Here is a 25,514-nt window from a genome sequence, read left to right as displayed (position 1 = left end):
TCTCTCTCTCTCTCTCTGTCTCCGTCTGTCTTTCCCTCGTTCTCCCTCACTCTACATGCATCATCGAATCACGCGTGAATCTCAAAGACCGCGAATTCGAGACTAATCGTACGTATATTTGTTTTCTTTCAGAATTCGATGGAACCACAGTACTCTGTCGTGTTTGTGGTGACAAGGCCTCTGGTTTTCATTATGGCGTTCATTCCTGCGAGGGATGCAAAGTAAGTTTTATATATATATATATATATATATGTATATCTTTTTTCCTTTTCTGTGCTTTTTATTTCCTCGCGATTTACAAGAGTTTCTACTCTCGTGTTTCATATGCCGACGAAGCGAACGATGCTTGGTTCGATACTTGATTCGATACATATATATATATTTTTTTTCTCATTCGTTTAATTCTTTCATGACTCCACGTAATACGATCGACGGAATTTGAACTTTTGTATTTCGCTCGTATCGTGTGTCTCTTATTTTATCGTCGCGTTGTCTCGCATAAAGAACGTAGGAAGACATATTTGCTGACTGTCGGACGTGTCCGGGACATTCGAAAGTCCTTCGAAAAGTATCGAATTCGTCGTGCCCGCGCACCGCGCGGGGACGAATGCCCAGGAAGCGTGAGCGATGTGTGAACGAGCGAGAAGCGTCCAAGGTCGCGGAGAGGTGTTATCGACCGAGAGGAACTCGGCCTTGGACACACGGAAATCGGCGGATATAGGTACCTCGTTGCGATCTCTCGAGGTTGTACCATCTTCTCCGTATCACCTTCTCTTTCTCTCTCTCTCTCTCTCTCTCTCTCTCTCTCTCTCTTTTTCTCTTACTACGTCAATCTTTTTTTGTATATAAAACCGATCTACGCCCTTGCTCGATCTTCCGTAATACCACGAAATGCATTGAACGACGAAACGACAAGTTCTCGTTTTACGTCCGGTTGGAAGGGCAACGATGCTCGAATACACAATACAAAGTGGATAAAACGTTGTTGGTCATTCGCGATCGAATTCGAAGAGAGGGTCCAGCTTACTTCTATTTCGAGGACGAATAACAACAAAGGCAACCACGGTTGGTGGTTACATAAGAAGGAAATCGAAAGAAAGATATTTGGCGAATTTTTAGGACGATCTGTTTCTCTCCCTTTCTCTCTCCTCCCTCTCTCTTTCTCTCTTTTTCTTTTTCTTTCTCTTTCTCTTTCTCAGGGGAGTCTTTTAGAGTTTTTGGAAAAACATGGAGAGAAGTAAGAGAGAGAGAGAGAGAGAGAGAGAGAGAGAGAGAGAGAGAGAAAGAGAGAGTGCAGGTAGTAGGCCTTCGGGCCTTTCGAAGGGCTACCTTCGTAAGGAGTTCTTTGTGTCGGTGGTTTGCGTGTGGCTTAGTTTCTCGGAACTATTACCGAAAGATGAAAAGTAACAGAGAAAAAAGAGAGCAAAGTGCGATTGTTTTCGTGAAAATTCAAAGGATTCCCAAAGTCAACAAGATTTGTCGCGATCGTTAAGCTCGTCACGTTTGTCAAATTCGTAATAAAGAGAGAAGGTACGAAGGCTAACATTCTCCTCGTGATCGGACTGATCGGTAGCAAAAAGTGGGGAGAAATCTAACAGAGGGTAGGGAGAGGATCGTGGTAGAGGGGGAGTAACAGCTAGGACTCGCAAAATCGTTTCGCGTAGCCTCCGAGTGCCAGCAGCACCACTACAGTCATAGTTACCGCCACCATCGACCACTTTACCACCTCCAGGTTCGATCGTACTGACATGGAGGTGGTTGCCTCGCCAGGTGCCGCGTTTCTCGATCGGTTCGGCTCTCGCAGATATGTTTCGACCGTGGTACGGTTTGCTTCGAACTTGTCTCTCTCTTTAACACCGACAAACTTGTACTATTTTTTTACGGCTTACCTGAATGAAAAAGGGAGCTCGGTATAGTAAGCTTCCCCACAGAATGATCGACTTTAGCGGAGAAAAATCTTCAAAAGCGGTTAGAGTCCCCGCGGCTTGGTTGGTACCCGTCAAAGGGAGAAAGAAAGATACATGTATATATATATATATATATGTCCGAGGAAAGAGAGAGTGACCAAGCAGCTTCCGAAAACCCTCGGAGAGATGATCATCGTTTCGACCAAGAAAAAAGAGAAAGTCCGAGATACGATATATAGGATAGTCGACGAGCCCCTTGGAATGCGTTTTCCGAAGATCCTAACGTTCATAGTTTTCTCTGCTTATTTTTTGTTCCTTTCTCCTCCACTAACGCGATAAATCTCGATCGATCGAAAGGAAAAAAGAAAGTAAAAAGAAAATCGATCGATTGGGCAGACCGAAGAAATCCATTTTTTGTAATAACGTCGTCGAGATGGATTCATTAGCAGAGTTGAATGAAAACGATAATACCAGTGAGGGAGAGAGAGAGAGAAAGAGAAGGAGATCGTTCGGTTCATTCGACACGCAGGAGGTTCATGGCTCGATCAACCGGTACATCATCACTACCGTATCTTTCTCTATCTCTCTTTCTTGTTCTCGAAGCGGTCGTGAGAAAAAAGGACTAGGCTGACCGGGTAGCCGGCCGATTGACTAGGTCAGTAACTTACGGGTAGGAGCGTAGGAGCGACGCGCAGGAGCGCCGTAGGAGGCGCTAAGCCAGCCACCGGACGGTGAATCTTTCCCCGAGTGTGACCTAGCCGCTAGCGGTAGAACGTGGTCCCCCACAGCAAACTGGTGGCGGAGGAGAGGGGCTCCGTGGAAAGGGAAGAGAACGCGGAAGAGCGTCCGAGAGAGAGAGAGAGAGAGAGAGATATCTTTGAGACTAGGTCGCTCGGTCGTACTACTGTTGCACTACTATTTCGCCGTATGACTACGTCGAGTTTGCCATCTCGAAACTTTTCTTCTTCCATCTCTTTTCCTATCAGGTCATCTAGCTATCCAGCGAAAGCCCTGAAATCGTTAACGGTGACGAGGCCACGACCGAATGCCTCAACGTTTTCTTCGATTTTCTTGATTTTTTCTTTCCTTCCTTCTTTCTTTCTTTCTTCCTTTTTTCCAAATTAAGATTCCCATTCTGACCGTCGTTTCCGCTCTTAAAATTTGATCTCTCAGACGAAATGAACTAGAAAGAGAGAGAGAGAGAGAAATCTATTTGCGTTGCCGGTCGCGACATAATAAAATTTCCATCGAAGCAAAATATAGTAGTCGTGTCGCATTCTGGAAACGTTACCGGCGACATTAAAATATATCTTTTAGGAGATTCGAGATTATAATAGATCCTTTCGAACAGTGGATGTTCCTCTTTAAATCTTTTCGCGTGGAAGTGAAACGCGGTGGAGTCGCTTACGGCCGCGCGTCCGACGATTTTTCCGGAGGGTTGAAAGCAGGCGAGCGGTGCATTAACCCTCCGGTCGTCGACCCCCGAGCCAGTTACGTCACGTGGCTGCTGCTCCCCCGCCATTGCTTCCCCGTCCCCCCTACTGCTCCTCCTCCTACTTCTCCTCTTCCTCCTCCTTCCTCCTTACCCCCTACCATCACCCCTCCACCCCTCTATCGCCATCTCTCCATTTCTTTCGCTCCCTCTTTCTCCGCGAACACACAGCGTCATTTTTGATGTCGTAACGAGTCGTGATCTCATTTTCATTTGATTGCGCGGGTATTTCGGTGCTCTCGCTTGAGGTTACTGACCCCGGTGCATCTACTTTAGAATCGGGTCAGTCGCTTATTATCGTGGTAGGTGTTCTCGCTCGCAGCACCCGACCACTACCATCACGGGTATTTCTCTCAGTCTCTCTCTCTCTCTCTCTCTTTCTCTCTTTCACTCTATTTCTCGATACCTAGAGATAACAGATAACTCTTGGTTATCCGGTCAATTCGAACGCGAACCAACGGCGGATAACGATTCAATAACGATCGTCGGTAAAGATATGCCGAACGATTCTTTAGACTAGATAATTTTATCTACGAATAGACGCATGTTTCATGCGAAAGGAGAAAGTTTGATATTGGTAGACGTTCGGATACCCTTTTCTAGACTTTCGAAATGCTCGAGTTTATCGAGAAGTCGAGATCTTTCCGATCGAGCATCAGAATCATCGACGACAATGACGCCGCCGCCGACGACGATGACGATGACGATGGAAAGATGGATGGATTTCGAGTGGTGGAGGGCTGTGCACCACTATCAGCTTCGAGAAAGAGAGTGAGAGGTGGGGTGCGGTGTGAGAGAGAGAGAGAGAGAGAGAGAGAGAGGTGGAGCGGGCGAACGGCCGGGCGGGCAGGCGGGCAAGCGGGCGGACGGTCGTGCGGGCAAACGAGCGAGCGGTTAATGCCCTCTGTGCACAAGTTCTGTGGCGGAGAGTGTCGCGAGCGGAGTGACGCGCGTGTGCGCATGCGCGCGAGTTACGTACGTCACCGTTACTCCGTTTGGTCTCTCTCTCTCTCTCTCTCTCTCTCTCTCTCTCTCAACTCTTCCCTTCCGAAAGCAACTTCTCCTCCATGCACCACCTCCAGTACCTCCTTGGAGAGTCGACTAGCTCTCTCTCTCTCTCTCTCTCTCTTTCTCTCTCTCTTTTCTTTCTTTCTCGAACCATATCCCTACTCCTCCATATCGGTGCAGCAGCAGCAGCAGCAGCAGCAGCAGCAGCAGCAGGAGGAACGGCAGCAGTCGCGCGCTCCGGTCGTTGGCCCCGCAAGAGCACGTCGTGCGTACGCGCGCGCACGCGCACGCGCTTGGGCGCGAGCGTAGCCGATGCACGTACTTACTTACTTACTTACTTACTTACTTACTAGCCGATGGCACGTATTATGCGCGCATAATGCGCGCACGTTGCCGCGGCGCCGCCGTCACCGAGCGCGCGCTTCTTCGGCCTACACGCTCCTCCGCGTGTTCTCCACCTCGGTATTCCCTCGCGATTATCTCGACGCGATACGTCCTCTCTCTCTCCGTCTCGTTTCTTTCTTTCTTTATTCTCTCGAACGTTCGGTTTTCCGATCCAGGACCACGCGAGTGACCCCGGTCACTTTAATCGAATCAATTCGGTACAGTGCTCAGTGACTTTTTCTTATCGTTTGTTTACTCCTTCCTTTTCGATCCTTCGTTTCTGGTTTTTTGGTCTTTTGATTTTTTTCTTTCCTTCTTGTGAGAATCTACTCGCGAGTGAATTTTCCCTTTTTTCTTTTCTCCTCCGATTTTCCTTCCTTCCTTTTTTGGGAGTTATCGTTCACGTCGTATATACTAGTAGAAGAGGAACATGGGACTTGGAATATTTTTTATCGTCCTTGTGAACGAGGGTACGTTATCAACAATTAGTAATAATTAATTTAATCCCAGATTCGCATGGTACCGACGAATTTCGGAACGATCCGATCTTAGCACGTACGTTTATAGTTCCGATAGTTTTTATTGGCTCGTCAAATATTGTCATTATCGAAACGTATGATTATTAATCCGATCCAATCGGTATCGCAATTGGACGTTAACGGATTTATCGTTCGATCGTCCGATTGCTACGACCTTTCGATTATATCGTCGGTTTTAGATATATACGTTTATACGTGTACATACGTTTATAATCTTTCGAAGATAATCAGATACAGATAATAGTCTGGTTGTTATTTTGGAAAGATTTCGGATAACGTTCGCCGGTTATTCTCGTAATGACTATCGTAAAGATAAGAGTAGCGCGGGAAGGTGCGAAAGGTGGTCGTCGGCCTCTCTGACCCGTCCGAGGGAGAATATACGGTTTAAGAGATCGATGCTCCGCGTTCTACCTCTCGCGACCTCTCTTCCACCTAGAACGAAGGGTTCAACGGGGGTTGCTGCCCTCGTCCGGGCAGCGCGCGCGCGTAACTTGGATTTTCGACTCTTCGGTGAGTCCATTCGTAGTTGCGCCTTACGATCGTCGAATTATCCGCCGCAAACCGAATCGCTTCGTCTCCGGTTACATGCCTTTTCCTTTTTCTCTACAACGATTACATTACAGAGCAGCTAATCGACGCGGCTTGTCGATATCTCAATGTCCTTCGATCGAGCGACGAAAAAAAACGACGACGATGATAAATGGTCTTGAAAAAAAAGAAGAAAAAAAAAGAAAATAACAAACGAAAAGAAAAATCGAGAACCGCAAATTTTCCTCAATTCGAGAGAAACGAAGGAAAAGAGAAAAGAAGCGAAAGAAAAAATAACGGATCGTGAGATCAAAGATTCGCTTCGTGCAATAAGACGAACGTGACGAAGTATATTGCTTTTTAAACCTTGACACGTGCGGTTTTAAACTTAGCGCACGTCGCGTTGGTATTATTTCTGATTCGAGTACTTGCTCGAGATTAAAAGAAAAAAGAGTGGACTATCGGTCTTGTTAATTTTGAAAGAAGTTACGGGGAGGGTGATGAGGGAGTGATAGAGATTTTGATCGTCCGATTGAACGGACGAAATTGGTCATTGTTTATGAAGTACTGGAATAACCAGCCAATCAACGATCGAGAAAGAGATTCGTGGAAGAGTTATAGCGTATTCCACGAGTAGAAGCCACTTTGGTTCATTGACTTGCGCGAAGCGCGAAGATGCAACGGTACATCGTTCTCTCTCGTCTTCGTCGTCGAAGCGAAGTTGAGGTAGGCGAGGTCGCGGTGTGCACGGCTGCTGACGTCACGAGAGAGTCACTCGCGAACGAGTCTAAGCGTATACGGGCGTGTGCATGGCATGTCTTTCCTCGCTAGCGAAGCTTGCGTTCGCGCTTGCGCTTCTTGCGAGTTCGCCGCCGTCGACGACGACGACGACGACGACAACGACGACGACGACGACGACGACGACAACGTCTACGCGCCGATAGTTACGTAAGCGAGGTCGTTGACCGATAGCCCGCCGGGAAATCCACCCGCCATGACCTACCTTCCTCTTCGTCATCGTGACGAGAACCGATCCTCTCTTTCCCCTCTTCTTTCTCTCTCTTTCTCTATCTTTTTCTCTCTCTCTCTTTCTCTTTGCTTCTCCCCTCTCCTCTTAGCCTCCGAATCATTTCCCATTTTGAAAATCCGAATCGAACTCATTACTTTTCTTTAGCGATTGCTCGTATTTTTACATCAACCGAGATACGATAAAACGTCGATGAATAATCGATAGGTACAATTTCATCGCTAGATTCCTACGATCTGATAAAGCTTTCGGAAACGTGCTGGTATATAAAAATCTCTACGATTAAATATAATCGACGCTAAAAATAACGACGCTGATAAATATTTGTTCCCCCTCCCCAAGCCCTGCTGTTCGTCGAATACGAAATTATAAAACGTCGGGGAATATAAGAAAATACTATGGAGGTTTAACGTTTAACGGATAGGATTATTTTAGAGGAATACTTTCCTCTCCATTTGGAGACAGTACTTTGACCGGAATCGGTATGGAATCGGAGTTATTAAGAGGGCTTGAGAGGGTTGCGAGCGAGCGAGTGAGCGAGCGAGCAAGCGAGCGAACGACCAAGGGAGGGAGGGAGGAGAGGAGATGAGAGGTGAGGAGAGGAGGAGAAGGAGGAGGAGGAGGAGGACGAAGAGGGGTGGAGGAGAAGAAGGAGAAGGAGAGGAGGTGGGGAAAGAACCCGTTAGTAGAGCGTTCGGAAGGCGCGCGCAAACCTCCGTGCTCGTTGCTGCGAGAAAAGGAAGACAAATATCGTGGATCGCGGGTATGTGTGTGTGAAAGCGAGAGAGAGAGAGAGAGAGAGAGAGAGAGAGCCGAAGGAGCGAGAGAACGAACGAACGAGCGAACGAGCGAGCGAGCGAGCGAGCGAGCGAGCGAGCAAGCAAAGGGGGACTCTCACTTTCACGCGGTGAACTGCGGGTGAACGTCCGGGAATTGGGTCAGAGGACCCCCACCCCGTCGCGCCAGAGGCAATGTGCCGAGGCTCTATGCTCTCTGTGCTAGAAAGAGCCAGTCTACAGCCAAGCCTCGATACAAACGGTCGCTTCTTTCTTCCGCCGAAAATCGCTCCTCGTTGTCGATGTGACAACGCGCACCTTCTTTCGCGAATAATAAGACGATTCGTTTTCGTATATATGTATATATATACGTATCAATGTGCACGAGTATATTCGGCCGAAAGATATTTTCTTTTCGTTTTGTGATCGTGAGCTAGAGATACACAGAGAGAGAGAGAGAGAGGGAGGGAGGCAGAGATAGATAGATAGAGAGAGAGAGAGACTAGAGCACAGAGTATATAATTTCGATTCGCGTTAGCGTACGAACGCGCGCGGAGTATTCGGTACGACGGCATAACGCGCAGCAGAGTAGATTCGTTTATTCGGGGTGAATTAATGGGGTGCCTGTGCGAGTGCGAACTGGCCACCCCGCGCTCGGGGACCGATTGTTCCTCGGGGTCCTCCTCGGACAGCGACGGTCAAACTGACGAAGGTTTCGTTGGTGATTCGCAGGGCTTCTTTCGCCGTAGCATCCAGCAGAAGATACAGTATCGGCCCTGCACCAAGAATCAACAGTGCAGCATCCTGAGGATCAACAGGAATCGCTGCCAGTACTGCCGTCTCAAGAAGTGCATCGCAGTCGGCATGAGTCGCGATGGTGAGTCGTTTCATAGTTTTCCTTATTTGATTTTCTCCTTTTTTACTTCTTTCTCAAAACCCTATGTCACGTCGATGCGACCGATCGATCGATCGAACAACGATAGATTCGTAACCAGTAGAGAGAGACACGCGTAGCACTTTTCGTTCTCCTCGCGTGTAAAATGGAATTGCGCAAAGAACGAAAAAATCCGTGCGATTTTCCCGCGACCGATGCCGTTTCTCGAACGTACCTTTTAAAATTTAGATTGCCAGGTCATTGACCGTTTGCGTAACGCTGTTCCCCGTCACACAGCGCAGGGGTGTCGCAACGGGCGAAAGTGGCCGCTTCGCCGTTCGAGAAAGCAGCGCCAGCACGATTATCCCGCGATTGGTGTAACGAGTTCGCTTTCTTTTTGAAATACTTGTGAAAGCTTCGGCCCGCGCCTTCTTATTTCTTTTTTATTCCTTTCTTTCCGTCTCGTCCTTTCTAAGGCGGTCGATAACAAGGAACTACTCGCGATACGACGAGTACCTACGAGGTCGTTGACCCAGAGTACGATTCGAGCCAATTTAGATCAAGACCCCCTTCGGAGGAGTTCGAAAATAGAAACAAGCCTCGAATAGAGATATCTCGGGAGAGAAGAATATCCGCGATCATCGAGCGTAATACTACATCGTCGTAATCCTCGTCGCACTTACCAACGACTATCGTCGTTATCGTCGCATCCTCGAATTCCGTCGAACGGAAACATTTCTCTCTACGCGAAGGACGGAGAAAAAACATCGGATCGACATTTTTTTCATTCGTACTTCAGTAACGCGTACGATAAGAGGGAACGTAGAAGGCAAAGCTCTCTCGGGGTCAATAATCTCTGGCGTAGCTCAGCTCGCGGCTAAGTCGAGTCCGTAGAAAGAGTACCGCTACGTGCCGCTACATCCCCGGTGACCCTCGCGGCTCCCCCACCACTCTAACGCTATCTCTTCCGTCGCACGGAACGGAGCCTCCCACTCCTCGCGCGGTGACGAGCGCAGCGAGAGTGCGCGCTCCCTGGACGCGTAGCGTCGTGTGGCGCTAAACGTCGTGCGGAGACCTCGCGAACTTTGCTTACTCCCACCACCGGTCCGGCTACTCCCACTCCTGGCGCGACTCACCTGCCGTCGGTGGCGCATGCTCGCGACGTTGGCCGTAGGCTCATTCCGCGAGCGGACGTCGCTGCGGTCATGTCGTTCGTGGTAGGATCGAACTCATCGATATGTTGCGAACGCGAATACGCGTTCTCGTTGTATCTCCCAAGGTGAAGATCCTTTGTCGAATCGAAGTGACGTAAAGAAATCGTATCGAGAATATTATCATCGTTATCTCCAACTCGAAAAGATATAGAAACGAAAGTTCGCACTAGATCGATAACTTTGATCTTTTATCCGCGTAAAGAAAGAAACCTCGTGTATACTTATAGAACTTTGTTTTCCTCTCTATGATTTTGTTTTCGCTTTATCTCTCTCTTTCTATCGCGTACTTAACGAGTCTATCCTTAGATCAAGGACATCTCTCTCTCTCTCTCTCTCTCTCTCTCTCTCTCTCTCTCTCTCTCTCCTTTCGCCTCTCTAAGCGCAGGCGTCCGTCCGTCCGTCCGTCCGTCTGTCCGTCCGTCCGTCCGTCCGTCCGACCGACCACCCGCCCGCCCGTCCTCTCTCGTGTTGACCGCTACGCTCCACGAGTACGTTCGCTGCTATATAGGCTATATAGGTCGGCGGTACGCCTCGCGCGGCTGTCGCTGAAAGCAAGTTCAAGGCCAAAGGCTCGGCAAAGGCCACAATCGCGTCGGCGGTGCCGCGGTGGTGGTGGGGCGTCTTTGATGGCTGAATAAGTGGAGGGGCTGTTGAACGCAAGTCGCGGAACATCACTCAGTCGGCGGTGATGCTGTCTCGCGTTTGCACGCGTCGTTCCGTCCCGCTCGAGTCTCGAAGAGCACACAAGTAGCGGACGTATTCGAAGCGGCGTGCGTCGTGTCCCGCCAACCGAGCGCCACTCTCTTATTTTTTTTTTTCTTGGTCCTCCGGAGTGACTTGTCGCCGTTCGAGTCAGCCTAGATCGCGATCGAGGAACAAGGCTACCGCGCTATTTTCCAACGTTTTTCGTCGTAACGAAAGAGCGACCATAACAAATAATCGGTCGACGAACCTCGACGATTGGATCTTACGTACTCTCTCTCTCTGTGCGTCGCCGGAAGTGTCTGTCGTTCTCGGAAATAATCGAAAGCGATTGATACCGAAGAAGATCAACGACATTCGTTTTCCTTTTTTTTTTTTTTCACGCGTTTCCCTCGACCGTCATGGGAGACGAGTTGCCTATTCTCAAAGGAATCCTCAACGGAGTCGTCGATTATCATAATGCACGTAGGTTGCTCGATGGATCTCTCTCTCTCTCTCTCTCTCGCTCACTCGCTCGCTTTTTACCGCTCTCGTGTCCTCCGTCAAAAAATTCTACATCGAGGTCGCTTTACTTTCTAACCGAAGATTCGTACCGTGCTAACTTTCGTCTCGGTGCGAGAAAGTCGTGCGCTTTCACCCTTGGAAGCGAAGTCTTTCTTTTCCTTTTGTTTTTGTTCTTTCTCCTTTTTCTCTTTTCCTGCTCGCGGGGAAACAGGGCCGACGACGGGTCGAGCGTCGACGTATCAACCGATTAGCCGGCCGCGTCACGCGAGCACCGACGATACGTGCGCGTCGAGGAAGGTCGACCGCGTGAATCATTCGCGTCCATCGATCGCATTGACAGTGTTTAACGAGTCCACTCTCCTCTCTCCGCTTCTCCTCTCCGATTGACCTTTGCACGAGTCTAATCCTCGGTGCTTCCGCTTTTGGTTACAGCGGTGCGATTCGGCCGCGTGCCCAAGCGCGAGAAGGCCAGGATTTTGGCTGCCATGCAGCAGAGCTCCCACAGTCGCTCTCAGGAGAAGGCAGTAGCGGCCGAGCTGGAGGACGAGCAGCGTTTACTCGCGACCGTCGTCCGGGCTCACCTCGACACATGCGACTTCACCAGGGACAAGGTCGCGCCCGTTCTCGCGAGAGCTCGAGAGACACCGAACTACACGGCCTGTCCACCGACCTTGGTAAGAACACAGTCGACGAGTCGGGCGAAACGGATGAACGGAACAACGACGAGGCACGAGTGTCTCGCTCCCCTTCCACGAAATTTCGATCGTTGTCTCTTAACCGCGTTACTTCTCGACGAATCCTCCACCGCTTCCTTTGCCATCTCCCTCTCGATCCGATCTACGCGGAAACGTCGTACCGGTCGTCCTCGAACCTCGCGAAGGAGGAAGCGCCGCGCTTAACGCACGCTCGCGGAGGACGACCGGTCCCGCGATTCGCTTTTACCACCTACCGCGCGAATACTACGCTCTTCTCTACGCCATCGTCCTCCTCTCCGACCTCGCACGTTTTTCTTTCTCTTTGTGTCGACAGGCATGCCCGCTGAATCCGAATCCGCAACCATTGACCGGCCAGCAAGAACTGCTACAGGATTTCTCCAAGAGGTTCTCGCCGGCGATCCGTGGCGTGGTAGAGTTCGCCAAGCGCATACCTGGATTCAGCCTGCTGGCTCAGGACGACCAGGTCACCCTTTTGAAGGCCGGCGTCTTCGAGGTCTTGCTCGTTAGGCTGGCCTGCATGTTCGACGCTCAAACGAACAGCATGATATGCTTGAACGGGCAGGTGCTGAAGCGCGAATCCATCCACAACAGCAGCAACGCGAGATTCCTCATGGACTCGATGTTCGACTTCGCCGAAAGGGTCAACTCCCTGCGGCTGTCGGACGCCGAGCTCGGACTCTTCTGCTCGGTGGTCGTGATCGCCGCGGACAGACCGGGACTACGCAATACCGAACTCGTCGAACGTATGCACAACAAGTTGCGCAACGCCCTGCAAACGGTCCTCGCCCAGAGCCATCCCCAACATCCGGATATCTTGAGGGAATTGTTGAAGAAGATACCCGATCTGAGAACGCTCAATACTTTGCACTCGGAGAAGCTCCTCGCGTTCAAGATGACCGAGCAACAGCAGCAGCTCCAAGCTCAGCAGCAACAGCAGACGCAGCAACACGTGATCGCGACGAATCAGCAGCAGCAGCAGCAGCAGCAGCAGCAACAGCAGCAACAGCAACAGCAACAGCAACAGCAGACGCAGTCGGGGCAGCAACAGCAAGCTCAGCAGCATTGGCCGATGGAGGAGGAACCTCCTGCTTCCTGGGGCTCGGCCTCGGACGTCACGCTCGACGAGGCCGTCAAGAGTCCGCTCGGTAGCGTCTCGAGTACCGAGAGCACGTGCAGCGGCGAGGTAGCCTCCCTGACGGAGTACCATCACGTCGCGGCGACGCCGAGCGGACACCACGCGTCGAGCGCGCCGCTTCTCGCCGCTACGTTGGCCGGTGGTCTCTGTCCGCATCGCAGACGCGCCAATTCCGGCAGCACGAGCTCCGGCGAGGACGAGCTTCATCGCGGAAGCTTGAGCAAGACCCCTCAGCCGCCTCACTGTCCGCGTTTCCGCAAGTTGGACTCGCCGAGCGACAGCGGCATAGAATCGGGCACCGAGAAGGCCGACAAGCCGGCGAGTAGCAGCGCCAGCAGCGCACCCACCTCGGTTTGCTCGAGTCCGCGCTCGGAGGACAAGGAAGTCGAGGATATGCCGGTACTGAAGCGCGTCCTTCAAGCGCCACCGCTCTACGACACGAACTCGCTCATGGACGAGGCTTACAAGCCGCACAAGAAGTTCCGTGCGCTTCGCCAAAAGGACAGCGCCGAGGCGGAGCCAGCGGTGGTCGTCCAACACGCCCAATCTCAGTTACATCTCCACCTGACCTCCCCGCCGGCGCGAAGTCCGTCGAATCCGACGACTCAAGCTACCTGCCCGCAAACCGCGAGCCTCCTCAGCAGCACTCACTCGACTCTAGCGAGAAGTTTGATGGAGGGACCTAGGATGACGGCGGAGCAGTTGAAGCGTACCGACATTATCCACAACTACATAATGCGAGGGGAGGCGAGCCCGAGGTCACCCCCGGCCGTCTCGCCATCGCCAGCGGAACAATGCGCCTCGACGACCACCGTCACCACGCGCTCTTCTCAAGGATCTCAGGGTCTGCTGCAATGCGCCACCTCCAGCTACTCCAGCACCTCCTCCTCCAGGTGGCCGGCCACCTCGGTCATCACCACGACCACCGGTGCACGGCAGCAACAACAACAACAACAACAGCAGCAACAGCAGCAGCAACAACAACAACAACAACAACATCAACACCATCAACAGCAGTCTTCCTCGGATTACCTCGTAGTCGGGAACTCACCCGCCTCCTCGCCAAGATACCTCTCGGCCGCGGCATCGAGTAGTACGAGCACGAGTCCGAGGCCGACCTCGAGCACGGCCACTCTCGTCCTCTCCGGTTGTCCCACCAACATGATGGAGCTCCAAGTCGACATCGCCGACAGTCAGCAACCTCTGAACCTCTCGAAGAAGTCACCGTCCCCGTCGCCGAGGCCGCTCGTCGGCCCCTGCAAGGCTCTCTCCCTCGAAGCGTAGTGCTCTTGCCGCGAGACGGAGATCTCTTTCGTGACTCGAAGAATCATGTGTGTGCGTGTGTACTCTATTGCTACTATTACTACACTACTACTACTATTACTACTACTACACTACTACTACTACTATAACTACTACTACTACTACTACCCACCTTGCGCAAAGAGTGTCGTTACGTACATGTATATGTATTTTACCGTCCGTGCGACGGCACACCGAGGAGGATCGAGCGTCCCGAGAGGATCGGAAGCAGGAGGAGGAGCAGGAAAAGGTGGGGACAAAGAGGAGCAGGAGGAGGAGCAACAGGAGCAGGAGGAGGATGACAAAGTGCCAGGACACTCCGAGCGCGTGACAAACCAAATAATTTATTAATTTAAACTATTTTATCGATAATCCGCGCGAAAGAGGACGCGGTGAGAAGTAAAAGGAGGACAAAGATACGATACGAGAGGACCACATCTCCCTGACGTAAGGACTATGGAGGAGCGTATGGAAGAGGAGGAGGAGGAGGAGGAGGAGGACAAGGAGGAGGATGGAACGTTTCAGTGTCGATGAGTTTCTTTCGTTTCTTTTCTTCTTTCCGAGAGTGCGTATACGTGCTGCATCCGAGGAAACGCGCGAAACTCGATCGAGAGGACGTTCACGCGCGCGCACGCAAACTCGATCGACGTTTTAACGGCGCGTGTTCCAAAGTTTGCGCGGTGCCGGATATATAACAGAGAGTTTGAGAGGGACGAACTAACGAAAGGAACGAGAAAAAGATAAAGCAGGAAGAAAGCAAAAGAAAAAGAAAAAAAAAAAGAAGAAGAAATAAAGAACCACCTATCGTTATCTCGCTATCAACCTATCTCGACCTATCTGTTTCTAGGCGAACTAGAGGATAGACCGTGCTGCACCCCGTAAAGAAAAAAGAATTGAATGTTTACAGAAGATAAAAGCAAAAAGAAAAAAAAATTAATAATCTATTACATGTGATAATCATGGAAATCGCGCATCCTGTACAGTCTCCACCTCATTCATTGATCATCTACTCTACTATAATTATTGAATATTATTAAAAGTAATTAATTATTATTGTAATATCTCTGTAAGGTATAATAATCGTAAAAGTTATCATCTCGTGTACGTGTGAAGTATATAGATAAAGGGTGAATCATAGAATGAGAGAAGAAGTAATAGTGTTTTTTTTGTGTGCGTCTGCATGAGCGAGAGAGAGAATGTGTGTGAGAGAGAGAGAGAGAGAGAGAGAGAGAGAAAACGCGTGCTTGTGGAAGCGAGTCGGGGCAATCGAAGTTTCTTCTGACCGAGAGAGAGAGAGAGAGAGAGAGAGGGGGGGAGAGAGAGAGAGAAAGAAAGAAAGCGAGAAAGCTAGAAGAAAGATATAGAGATAGAAATAGCGGCGATCTTTCGAGTAATCGAGAGGGAGAACGCTAGATTCGATTAAAACATTTAAGATGATTTTGTTATGAGACTGACCGGCCCGCCGCGGCCTCCAGTTTGCAATTACCGTACCTTTATACCGCGCGTCGCTTATCCCACGTACGAACGGGACAATCGACGCGACGTTAATTATAATCCTCTAATCGCGTCGTGTAGCGAGATACAATAGATATCGTAGGTGCCGCTTTCGAACGCGGCGAATACACAATATTACGTGTTTCGTGTGGCTGCATTGAAAGAGAAGAGAGTGCAAGGGTGGTTACGTATATACGTACGTACGTGTGTTGCGCGTGTGGCGAGGAGAGAGAGAGAGAGAGAGAGAGAGAGAGAGAGAGAGAGAGAGAGAGAGAGAGAGAGAGAGAGAGAGAGAGATCGTAGCGCAGAGAGGAAAAGACAAGGACGACGAGATGATTGTAGACGAAGTAGATCGAAGGAGAAAGATATTTTTTTTTGCGTAGGATCGAAATACGATCATTGAAAAATAAAAGGGATAAGAAATTCAAAGAAAAGAGTGATAGGGATGAACGGACGGACAGTGAGAGAGAGAGAGAGAGAGAGAGAGAGAGAGAGAGAGAGAGAGAGAGCTCCGAGATAGTATCGGCAAACGTTTTGTAAATAGTAGAATCGTAAGGCTGAGTCCTAGTTGGCGCGAATGAGCAAAGTTTTTCGTTGCTTTACGGATAATGCGTGAAAGAGGATAAAATGATAGAGATAGACGCGGCGGGCCGCCGCCGACGTGTTGTTGAGACGCCCGCCCCGCCCCCTTGACCCCCGGCATATTCAAGAGCGAACATACGGAACAGACACGCAGATACACAGGGAGATCATACACCATGTACCACACGGATATACCATAGAAACATACCGTAATACCGCAAAACTCAAACAAACACACACAAACACATAATACACAAACATGCGCGCACGCACGCTCGAGAATACAATAATTCAATACACGCTGAATCACGTGCTAGAAAAGACATTAAGAAAGAGAGAGAGTGAGAGAGAGACAGAGAGAGAGAAAGAGAGAGAGAGAGAAAATAAATAAATAAATAAATAAATAAACAAATACATAACAGCTCGCTAAAGTCGCGATCCCGCAAAAAAAAAAAAAGAAAAGTAAAGAAACCGGAGAAGAAGTTCGCCGAATAGCGAAAATTCTTTGAGAAAGCAGGAAACCTTTCCCCGACGAAAAAAACAACAACAAGAAAAAATAAAAGCCGCTTGCAAATCCCTTCGAAGCACACACACATAATACAGAGACAAATACACGGACACGAAACAACACCTACATATATACAAATACATACGCGTACATACATCCGATATCATCATCTCTCCTTGTCGCACGGCGTACGGTACATGATACCGTGCACCGGCTGTTTAAAGGCCTGTATTTATTGTATATTCCAGAATGAGAAATCCTTTTTCCTCGGCAAAAGATATGAGAGACAATTAATTAATTAATTAATTAGCTTCTCGTCCGTGTGACACGCGTAGCGATTCATCCCCTCTCGTAGAAATCCTTCGTTTCACTCGCTTCTTCACCACACGCTACCCACTATACTACTACTACTACTACTACTATTACTACTACTACTATCACTACCATTACCATTACCACTATCACTACCGCTACTACTTTCTTCGTATTCCTATTCATAAGCCCGATTTTCCTGAACCGACTTCTATCCTCGATACTACAAAATCCGAGCGGACAAACACGCAGATACATACATACACACGCAAACAAACAAACGAACACACACACACACACACACATGCGCGTATTTCTTGTCTTGTCACAATACTCCTCTCCTTCATCCCCTTTATCATCAATCCCTTTCTTTTCTCCCAGCCGCTGTCGCAATCGCCGCCGCCAGAGCAAAACCTCCCTTCCCTCCCTTTCCCTCCACACCTCTTCGTCACTCACTCAGCCTCAAAAATAATCCCCTCCTACGCCCTCCATCTCCCCCAACCCATCCTACCCCTCGGACAAACTAGCGTTGATATTCGTAATACTTGTTATGCATAAACCTACACATAATGATTATTATAGTAAACGATACATAAAGTATGATATATTTCTCTATCCAATAAGAAATGAGATACAAAGAGAGAAAGAGAGAGAGAGAGAGAGAGAGAGAGAGAGAGAGAGAGAGAGAGAGAGAGAGAGCGAGCGAGAGAGAGAGAGAGAGAGAGAGAGCCGTTGTTTCTGGGTGGAAATGATAAGGAAAATAAAGAAAAAAAAAAAAATTTTGTGAGAAAGTGAAAATAAGAAAGCAGGTGTATGAGATAGGAAGGAGAATTATAAAAAAAAAAACTTACTCTACACGCAAGAAATACAAAAGAAGCCAGCCCCGCATATTGCCCAGTGAGCACGTCATTTTGTACGCTTGGGAGTTGTGAGGTCGTCTGAATAAACATTGTCTGGTGAATTATACATAAAAAAAAAAAAAAATTACGAAAGATTTCTCGTTATTTCACCCGTACTCGAAACCATTGTACGTTCCGTCATCCCTCGATACTTTCTACTACTTCCTCGTTTATTACGCCTGTTTTTTTTTCTTTGTTTATCTTTTTCGTTCGTTCGTTCGTTCGTTGTTTTCTTTTTTCTCGTTCCTTCTTTTCACCTTCCGCAGACGTTCCAAACGACTTTCAACTGAAACGAGGAGATCACCTTCTTTTCTTAGCTTGGCTGAGCGTATTCCGTTTCTCATCGAATCCTACTATTTGCGAGAGTTTTCTATTACGCTTGTGTAAGTATTCTCAGAGAAAGTATATAGTTTCGAGAAAATCACAGAAGTCGGTCTCCGACGAGAATCACTTTCGTTCTACCTCGATCTCTTGTATTTTACGAGCGAAGAAAGCGTCGTTGAAATCTTCATTGGAGTATGTGTGTAAGTATATATCTACGTATGTATATATGTACGTATATACAACTCGGTTGTAATACGATCATCGAAAGATCGATTCTCGCTACCCAAATGCTTCGATTATCAACGATATAATCTCCAATCTCCAATAAATATCAATAAAAAACTATATATATATATATATGTGTGTGTGTGTGTCTGTATCGTAGGGTTACGTAATTTTAAAGCCATACCTATAATTAAACATTCACAGTTATATGTATGATACATATATGTATATATCTATCTACCCATTTATCTACCTATCTATCTATCTATTTACCTGTCAAACTAAATTCGCCCACGCGACAAAAGATCCGAGGGCGGAAGCTATTGAATCCGCGCGTGTACTACTGCATCGCGCGTGCCACAAGGTGAGCACGCGACCGTTGCCACGCAACACGCCTCCGTTTTTCCACCATCTTCATTCCTTCTACCGATTGCTATACGAAACACACACACACATATATATATATATATATATGTACATGCATATATACATAGATACATAGATACATACGTTATACGCCATTAAATCATCTCTCCTTCCTACAATAATAGATTTTCTTGAGTCTGTCGAACGAAATTTCATTATCCAAGCTTCCAACATTAATCGAGTCGAGAAAAATATATTTCAATTAAAATTGGTCCATTCCAAATAATCCAGATAAAGTTGAAGAAAATAAACAATAAATATAATCATGTTTCTTGAGATATTACGATTTAACAACATTCTCTCTCTCTCTCTCTCTCTCTCTCTCTCTCTCTCTCTGTCTCTGTGTCTCTTTTTATCTCTTGCGTACGTGATCGTTGAAACGATTTACGATAAGTATTAACCTTTGAGACGCCCTTCGTATACAGACGGACTGTGTCCTAACGCATCCCTTCGTCGTCGTCGTCGTCGTCGTCGTAGTCGTCTTCTTCGTCGCCAGCACAAAAGCCGGCTCGCACGTTCAAGGTCCGAGCGAGGTCGCACGTTGCCTCTCTCTCTCTCTTTCTTTCTTTTTCTTTCTCTCTTTCTCTCTCTCTCTCTCTCTCTCTCTCTCCTTCCTTTTCTCTTATCGAGACAAAGAGCCGTCGAGAGTACCTCGCCCTTCCCGCACCGATTAACCTCGAAACCTTCTTCTTCCCGTCTCGCAGACTGAAATAATAATATCCCCTTCTTCCTAGCGATCTTTTTTCAATACCGATGTCTCTATTAATATTCTTACGACGTCATCCATATAAGTATATTTGTGTGTGCCTCTCTGCCTGTTCTCGTCTATGTGTTTGTGTGCGTGTATGTGTTATGATGAATCGGATCGACTAATTGCTTTTATTTATTAGAGAAAATGAGAAAATTGTCATCTAGAAAAATTCGTCTTTCGATATAGGTATATACGTATATGTACTGTGAGATCGAGAACGATCGATGAAAGGTGTTACGCTTTATTAATTAAAATTGGAGGATACTTGTGTGCGTATGTATATATAATTTTTGATCTCGACCAAGAATGTAATGGATATACGTATATCGTTCGACCGCGACCCTCTTTTCGAGAAGAAAAAATAGAGAAGATCGACTACTCCGTTAATACTTTGCTAATTCTCTAAGAGCGATTTTCCAATATCTCACAAAGTCCCTATATGATACTTCTCCACATCTCATTTCGTTCGGGGATTACGGTGGTAGAATGAATGATAGGGGATAGGACGAAATACGATGAACAAAAATGGATACAAAAGGATAAAGCTTATGGTAATCGAGTGGTAAAAAAGGGAGAAACAATGAGGCAAACGCGAAAGCACAGTTGGTTCAAAGTTAAAATAGGATGTCGTTCGAAGGCCGATTAACATTAACATAAATATGGACGGTCATGACGAAAGGGTTTTATACACGTGGAAACGTAGACGCGATACGTCCATGAGACCGTAATCGTAAATCTTTACTTTGACCTCGTCTGCCTCTCGGTATAACTTTTTATGACGAAAAACGACATTTGCGAATGTCGCGAAGACCGGAATCGATGACCATAACCGATACGAAATAACAGAAACGTTCGTCGGTTATGGGGGAAGAATTATTTCAATACCAATGAAAGCTCACCGTAAAACTCTATCCTACGTTAAGCCCCGTACGATTTAAAGACCAGAATTTATTCTACGTTCGATCGTTTGCTCTTCTTTCTCTTTTCTTCCCCTTTCCTTTTTCCCCGTGTAAGAAAGAAAAAAAAAGGGAAGAAAAGAGAAAGGAAGAAAAAAGTTCGTCGAAAGACGGAGAAATCCATAATACGAACGAAAAATAATATTGGCCTATACACTCGGCACACATCGTATTCCTCGTCGAAATTCGAAGGCTGACTTTCGTCGAGGGGTAGCAAATAAAGGAGAGAGAAAGATGGGGAAGAGAGGGTGTTGCCAGAGAATAAGGGAATAGAAAGGGCGAAGAAAAATAGAGAGAGAGAGAGAGAGAGAGAGAGAGAGAGAGAGAGAGAGAGAGAGAGAGAGAGAGAGAGAGGGTAGAAAAAAAGAAAGAACGAACGCACTCATTTTATCTTGCTCGAAGCTTTCTTCTTCCGGGTCAACGTACCCCTGTCCTCGGTCCCTTTTCGCTCATACCCTCTCTTCATCCCTCTCGACTCGTCCAACGTTTCACCACCCACGCTATCGAGCTTTCCACGTGCCAAGGTCACGACCCTCGCGCGAAAAAGCAAAGCGTCCGACGGAATAGGCTCGTCGATGCTCGTCCCACCGTTTTTCCTCCCCCTTGCCCGAAATGAGAATTTACGAGCAGCTTGGCCTTCGAACGACAACGAGCCACGCGTGCCACTCTTCGAAGAACAGGGGCGGACTCTGTCTTCCGAGAGTCCTTTCCCCCTTTCGATAAACTCTTCTTCTACGCAGAAAAGAATCTTTTCTCTCTTTCTCTCTCTCTCTCTCTCTCTCTCTCTCTCTCTCTCTCTCTCCCTCTCCGTCTATCTTTCTGTCCGTCTCTCAGTCTTATTTTATCTCACATATCGCAAACTAATCGTTTTTTCTCTTTCTTTCTTTCTTTTCTTTCCTTTTTTTTTTTGTTTTAGGAAAAACTTATCGATCTCCTTCTATATCTTTTACGTTTTTTATACGATCGAATGTTTGTTGATTTAACGATAAAGTTAGTAGATAGAGTTAGCGATTTACTTAGGAAAATTTTCGGAACGAAGAAACGAAAAGGGTGGGGCGAGGGATGCAGCGGAAAAAGACACGAGATAAACAAAGATTTCGCGTGATACTTCGTCGCAGAGAGAGTCATATCGGATGCGTCTGAGCCGATTCTGACCGACGACGAGTCCTCGGCCCTCTCTCTCTCTCTCTCTCTCTCTCTCTCTTTTTTCTTTCCTTCTTTCTTTCTTTCTTTCTTGTCTCTCGATATAAAAATAAAGCAGCTACTCGACCTTCATTCACCTTAGATCACATCTGTCCCGTCTCGTCTCATTTCTACGATTAAATCTTCTCCAAGCTGCACCGTCCTCCATCGTCGTGTCGATATGTAGCGAACCGAACATAATAAAGGAAGAAATAAGAAAGAATGAGAAAAATATGTTCAAGAATCGTCATTGTTTCTCCCGAAACAACGAAAACGCTAAAAGAAAAAAAGAAAGAAAAGTAATGACGTCAGGCACTTCACCGACGGAACAAACGACGAGACGTCAGGTGTATTTTCACCAAAATTATGTCGCACAATATAAGAATGAATTTACGCTAGTCGACAAATCGATCGTCAATGGTATGCACGCATGTTTATACGAATTCGTTGCTATAGAGAAAACGTATCAAGAATTTCATACCTAAGTACGTATATACACACACACACACACACACACACATATATATATACACATATAACGTAGCATCACGTATAATGTATTTAAATGATTGCCTTTTAACTTTTTCGATATATGTCATATACTTTTTTTTACTTGGAATTATATTAATCGTAAGATTAAACGTATATACGATTGTTTACTCGGGAATATTTAGTTATAGTCGAAATTTGTAGTATTTGATATGTAAATAAACAATACCGTAGTACACTGTACAATAGTATATTATAGGTATAGCGTGATATTGAATTCGTCCTATAAACAACGAACGATTTTCTTTATATATAAACATTACGCGATATCCCTTGTTTAGATACGAAGTATCGAAAATTTTCTAACAAAGCTCAGTTGTGCCTCGTCCAACGCCGTGTCAAGACATTACCGATACTTACCGTGATTTATCTAGAGCGACCAGATAGAATGTTGAGGTGAACCGGAATGGAATATCGCGAACAGGGTTATAGAAAAGTGTGACGGGATAGTGAAAAGAAGGTGAGCACCCGAGAGAACGACGAGGTTCGAATAACTTGGAAGGAATAAGGGTAAGTAATCTTGGAAATTGCGTTGTTCGGAAATTGGCCTTCGAGAAGATTAGGAATCTGCCTCAATAAAATACTTTTTCTTTTTCTTTCTTTCTTTTATATCTCGCGATTAGCAGATTTTTCGAAATTGAACGTTTCGTCGATGAAAGATCCTTTATATATTTTTGTATAGAAATTTCAGATAACGTTCTTTCATTCGTTCGTTCGTTCGTAGTCTAAAAAAAATTACCGCAAGGTCCATCGAGACAAGAAAGGAATACGGAGTCTCTTTCAATATCTCCAAAAGGACTCTATAATTTTGACGTCTTTCTTTTTCTTCTTTTCTTTTTTTTTTTTTTCTTTTCTCAACATGGAAAACGATTGTCTCAATAATACATAGCGATCGAAATTGACACATGCTTTTGCTTAGCAGCACCGATCGTTCGGCCCCTAACGAAAAGTGGCACGACCATATGGCTCGTCTACGTATCTACACCATCCGAAATAATATAATGACGAAATAATGACTTCCCGTACCCTTCTCTAAAGACTTTTTCTTTTTTTTATATGCTTTATCCTTTACTGCTTCGACCGATCGAAATATGACGATACATTTATTTCATCTTTTCCAAGGAATAAAATAAATAAGAGTTATTGAATATATACTTGGAACATATATATTTATTTATTTATTTAGAAAGAGATAGAATATAGGAGTCAATGATAAATGTTTGCGCTCTTTGTTATGTCCCAACAAGGAGTCTCCTTGATTCGTCCCTTAAGTAGAAGTCCCATCGGTCGTTTATTCATTTAATTAGAAGGGTCTTAATTTTCTTTGTTCCTTTTAAAATGGAACGACGAAGAGCATTATTTCGTCTCTCGTTCGGAATCCGAAATAATTTTGCGTTCGTATTCGTTCTTTTTCGCGAGGATCCTCCGTATGGACGATGATAAGAGTGGTATCAACGAGCAAGCTTCTACCTCAAATATTTGAATAGAAGGCGAAACGACAGGAGCATACGACGTGCGATATTCACTTCGCAATTCACACAGCTGACGAGACCGTTACGTTCTCTCTCTCTCTCTCTCTCTCTCTCTCTCTCTCTCTCTCTTTTTCTCTCGGTCATCTTATCATTGAATTATCGATCCTATTGATTTTTTCAACTACGCACTGCTGTCGTCTTCATGCAGTCGTCGACAATGTCTTTTATAAATATATTAGATTAATATTATATAATATTATATAATGTCTCTTGTATTAGATTCATATTACATAATACGAATATTTAATATAATCTAATATTTCTAATACATCAGATTATATAACATCGGTCTAAATTATATTAATCGTACATAACGCACGGGCATAACACACACGTACACACAATGATTAATTTAACTTAATATTTTATCTTATCTTTGTGTACGATCGAAAATGATTTCAAATTATATAAAAAAAAAAAAAAATTATACATATATATATATATATATTTTTTTTCTTTTTTAATACTGTCATAAAGTTTATAAAAGTCATACGAGATCGTAGAGCTTCCAATTGTGCGGTATCCACTAAAATTAAACTGAAAAAAAGAAAAAAGAAATCCCATCCGCAAATTCACCGAGATTTCCGCGATAGCTTTTAAAAGAAATCGCTTTCCTCTCGGCTATTTCGATTTAGCCGCAATTCTAGTACCAACATGATAGACCCACACAATCATCTACACATGTATTAAACGTATATATACAAACGTATCTACCTACGTCCTCGTAATTTACGAATGCAACACGTTTTCACTCTTTCGTTTCTCTTTCATTCTTGCGGCTAACGTTTCTCGATAACGAACACGTATATCGTTGCATTTCATTCCGTTGCTTGTCTCTTCTAGAAAGTGAAACATGTAATCACGAAAAACGCATCGATTACCATAATTAAGCCTTCGTGAAATTAACACGCGCTCAAATTGGTTTCTTTTTTTTTTTTTTCTTTTCCGTTTTATTTACGTTCGTATGTGCATACATTTTTTGTACAGATATCATTAGAAGCATCGATGCAATTGTAGTAGAGTGCAGACGGTTTCTAAGAACGGTATACGTTGACGGGTTTAACGGGAAAAAACGAAGACTCGTGCATGACGTAGACCAACGTCATCCGGTAAGTAGTCAATACCGTTCGATCGTAATCATCGAATCATTATAGTCCGATAACCAAACCTGAAAACACACACAAAAAAGAAGCGATAATTAATGCATATAAAATTATATAGATAATATACAAATTGCCCCCCCGCCCCTCCTCCCCGCCCCCCCCAAAAAAAAGAAAGAAGAAAAAAATAAAATTAATCTCGTTTAAACGTACAAATTACAAAATATATCGATCTTTCATAATATCGTAATATTCGAAAATACAAAAATTACGAACGAAAGGTACATACGTAAAATCGTTCCCATGCGATTACTATTATTATTACTCGTTTTACGGATTCATTCGACGATATATCCGCGCGATAAATTAGAAAACGAAAGCGAAATTGTATTTACTCGCGATAACAAATAAAGTGAAATTATCGTACTCGAATTTCCATTTTCTTGCTTAGATCTGTTATCTCGGTTCGCGAAAACCAGAAAGGAAGAATACAACAACGACTTCCTGCGTCCGCTTCCACGCGGACACGTTACGAGGCATTCTCTTCCTTTTACACGACCTCGGGA

General features: G+C 46.0%; 1 protein-coding gene and 1 long non-coding RNA gene across 6 annotated transcripts in view; one reads left to right on the top strand and one right to left on the bottom strand.

The window, feature by feature from the left end:
• Positions 1-14,349, top strand: part of LOC122636038 (nuclear hormone receptor E75-like) — a 137,915-nt gene extending 123,566 nt beyond the window's left edge. For all 4 annotated transcript variants that reach the window (XM_043826858.1, XM_043826860.1, XM_043826862.1 and 1 more), the window contains exons 2-5: positions 133-221; positions 8,394-8,538; positions 11,388-11,629; positions 11,985-14,349. In XM_043826858.1, coding sequence (XP_043682793.1) covers positions 133-221; positions 8,394-8,538; positions 11,388-11,629; positions 11,985-14,090 — 2,582 coding nt within the window. In that variant the 3' untranslated portion in view covers positions 14,091-14,349. The remainder of the gene's footprint in view (positions 1-132; positions 222-8,393; positions 8,539-11,387; positions 11,630-11,984) is intronic.
• A 10,425-nt stretch (positions 14,350-24,774) lies between these two features.
• LOC122636036 overlaps positions 24,775-25,514 on the bottom strand; it is a 91,483-nt gene continuing 90,743 nt past the window's right edge. For both annotated transcript variants that reach the window (XR_006328839.1, XR_006328838.1), the window contains one exon: positions 24,775-25,016. This is a non-coding gene — a long non-coding RNA (uncharacterized LOC122636036). The remainder of the gene's footprint in view (positions 25,017-25,514) is intronic.

Source organism: Vespula pensylvanica, chromosome 20 (genome assembly GCF_014466175.1).
Source record: "Vespula pensylvanica isolate Volc-1 chromosome 20, ASM1446617v1, whole genome shotgun sequence".
Classification (NCBI taxonomy): Eukaryota; Metazoa; Arthropoda; class Insecta; order Hymenoptera; family Vespidae; genus Vespula; species Vespula pensylvanica.
Note: the sequence above shows the minus strand (reverse complement) of the source record. Positions and strands in the feature narration are given on the sequence as shown.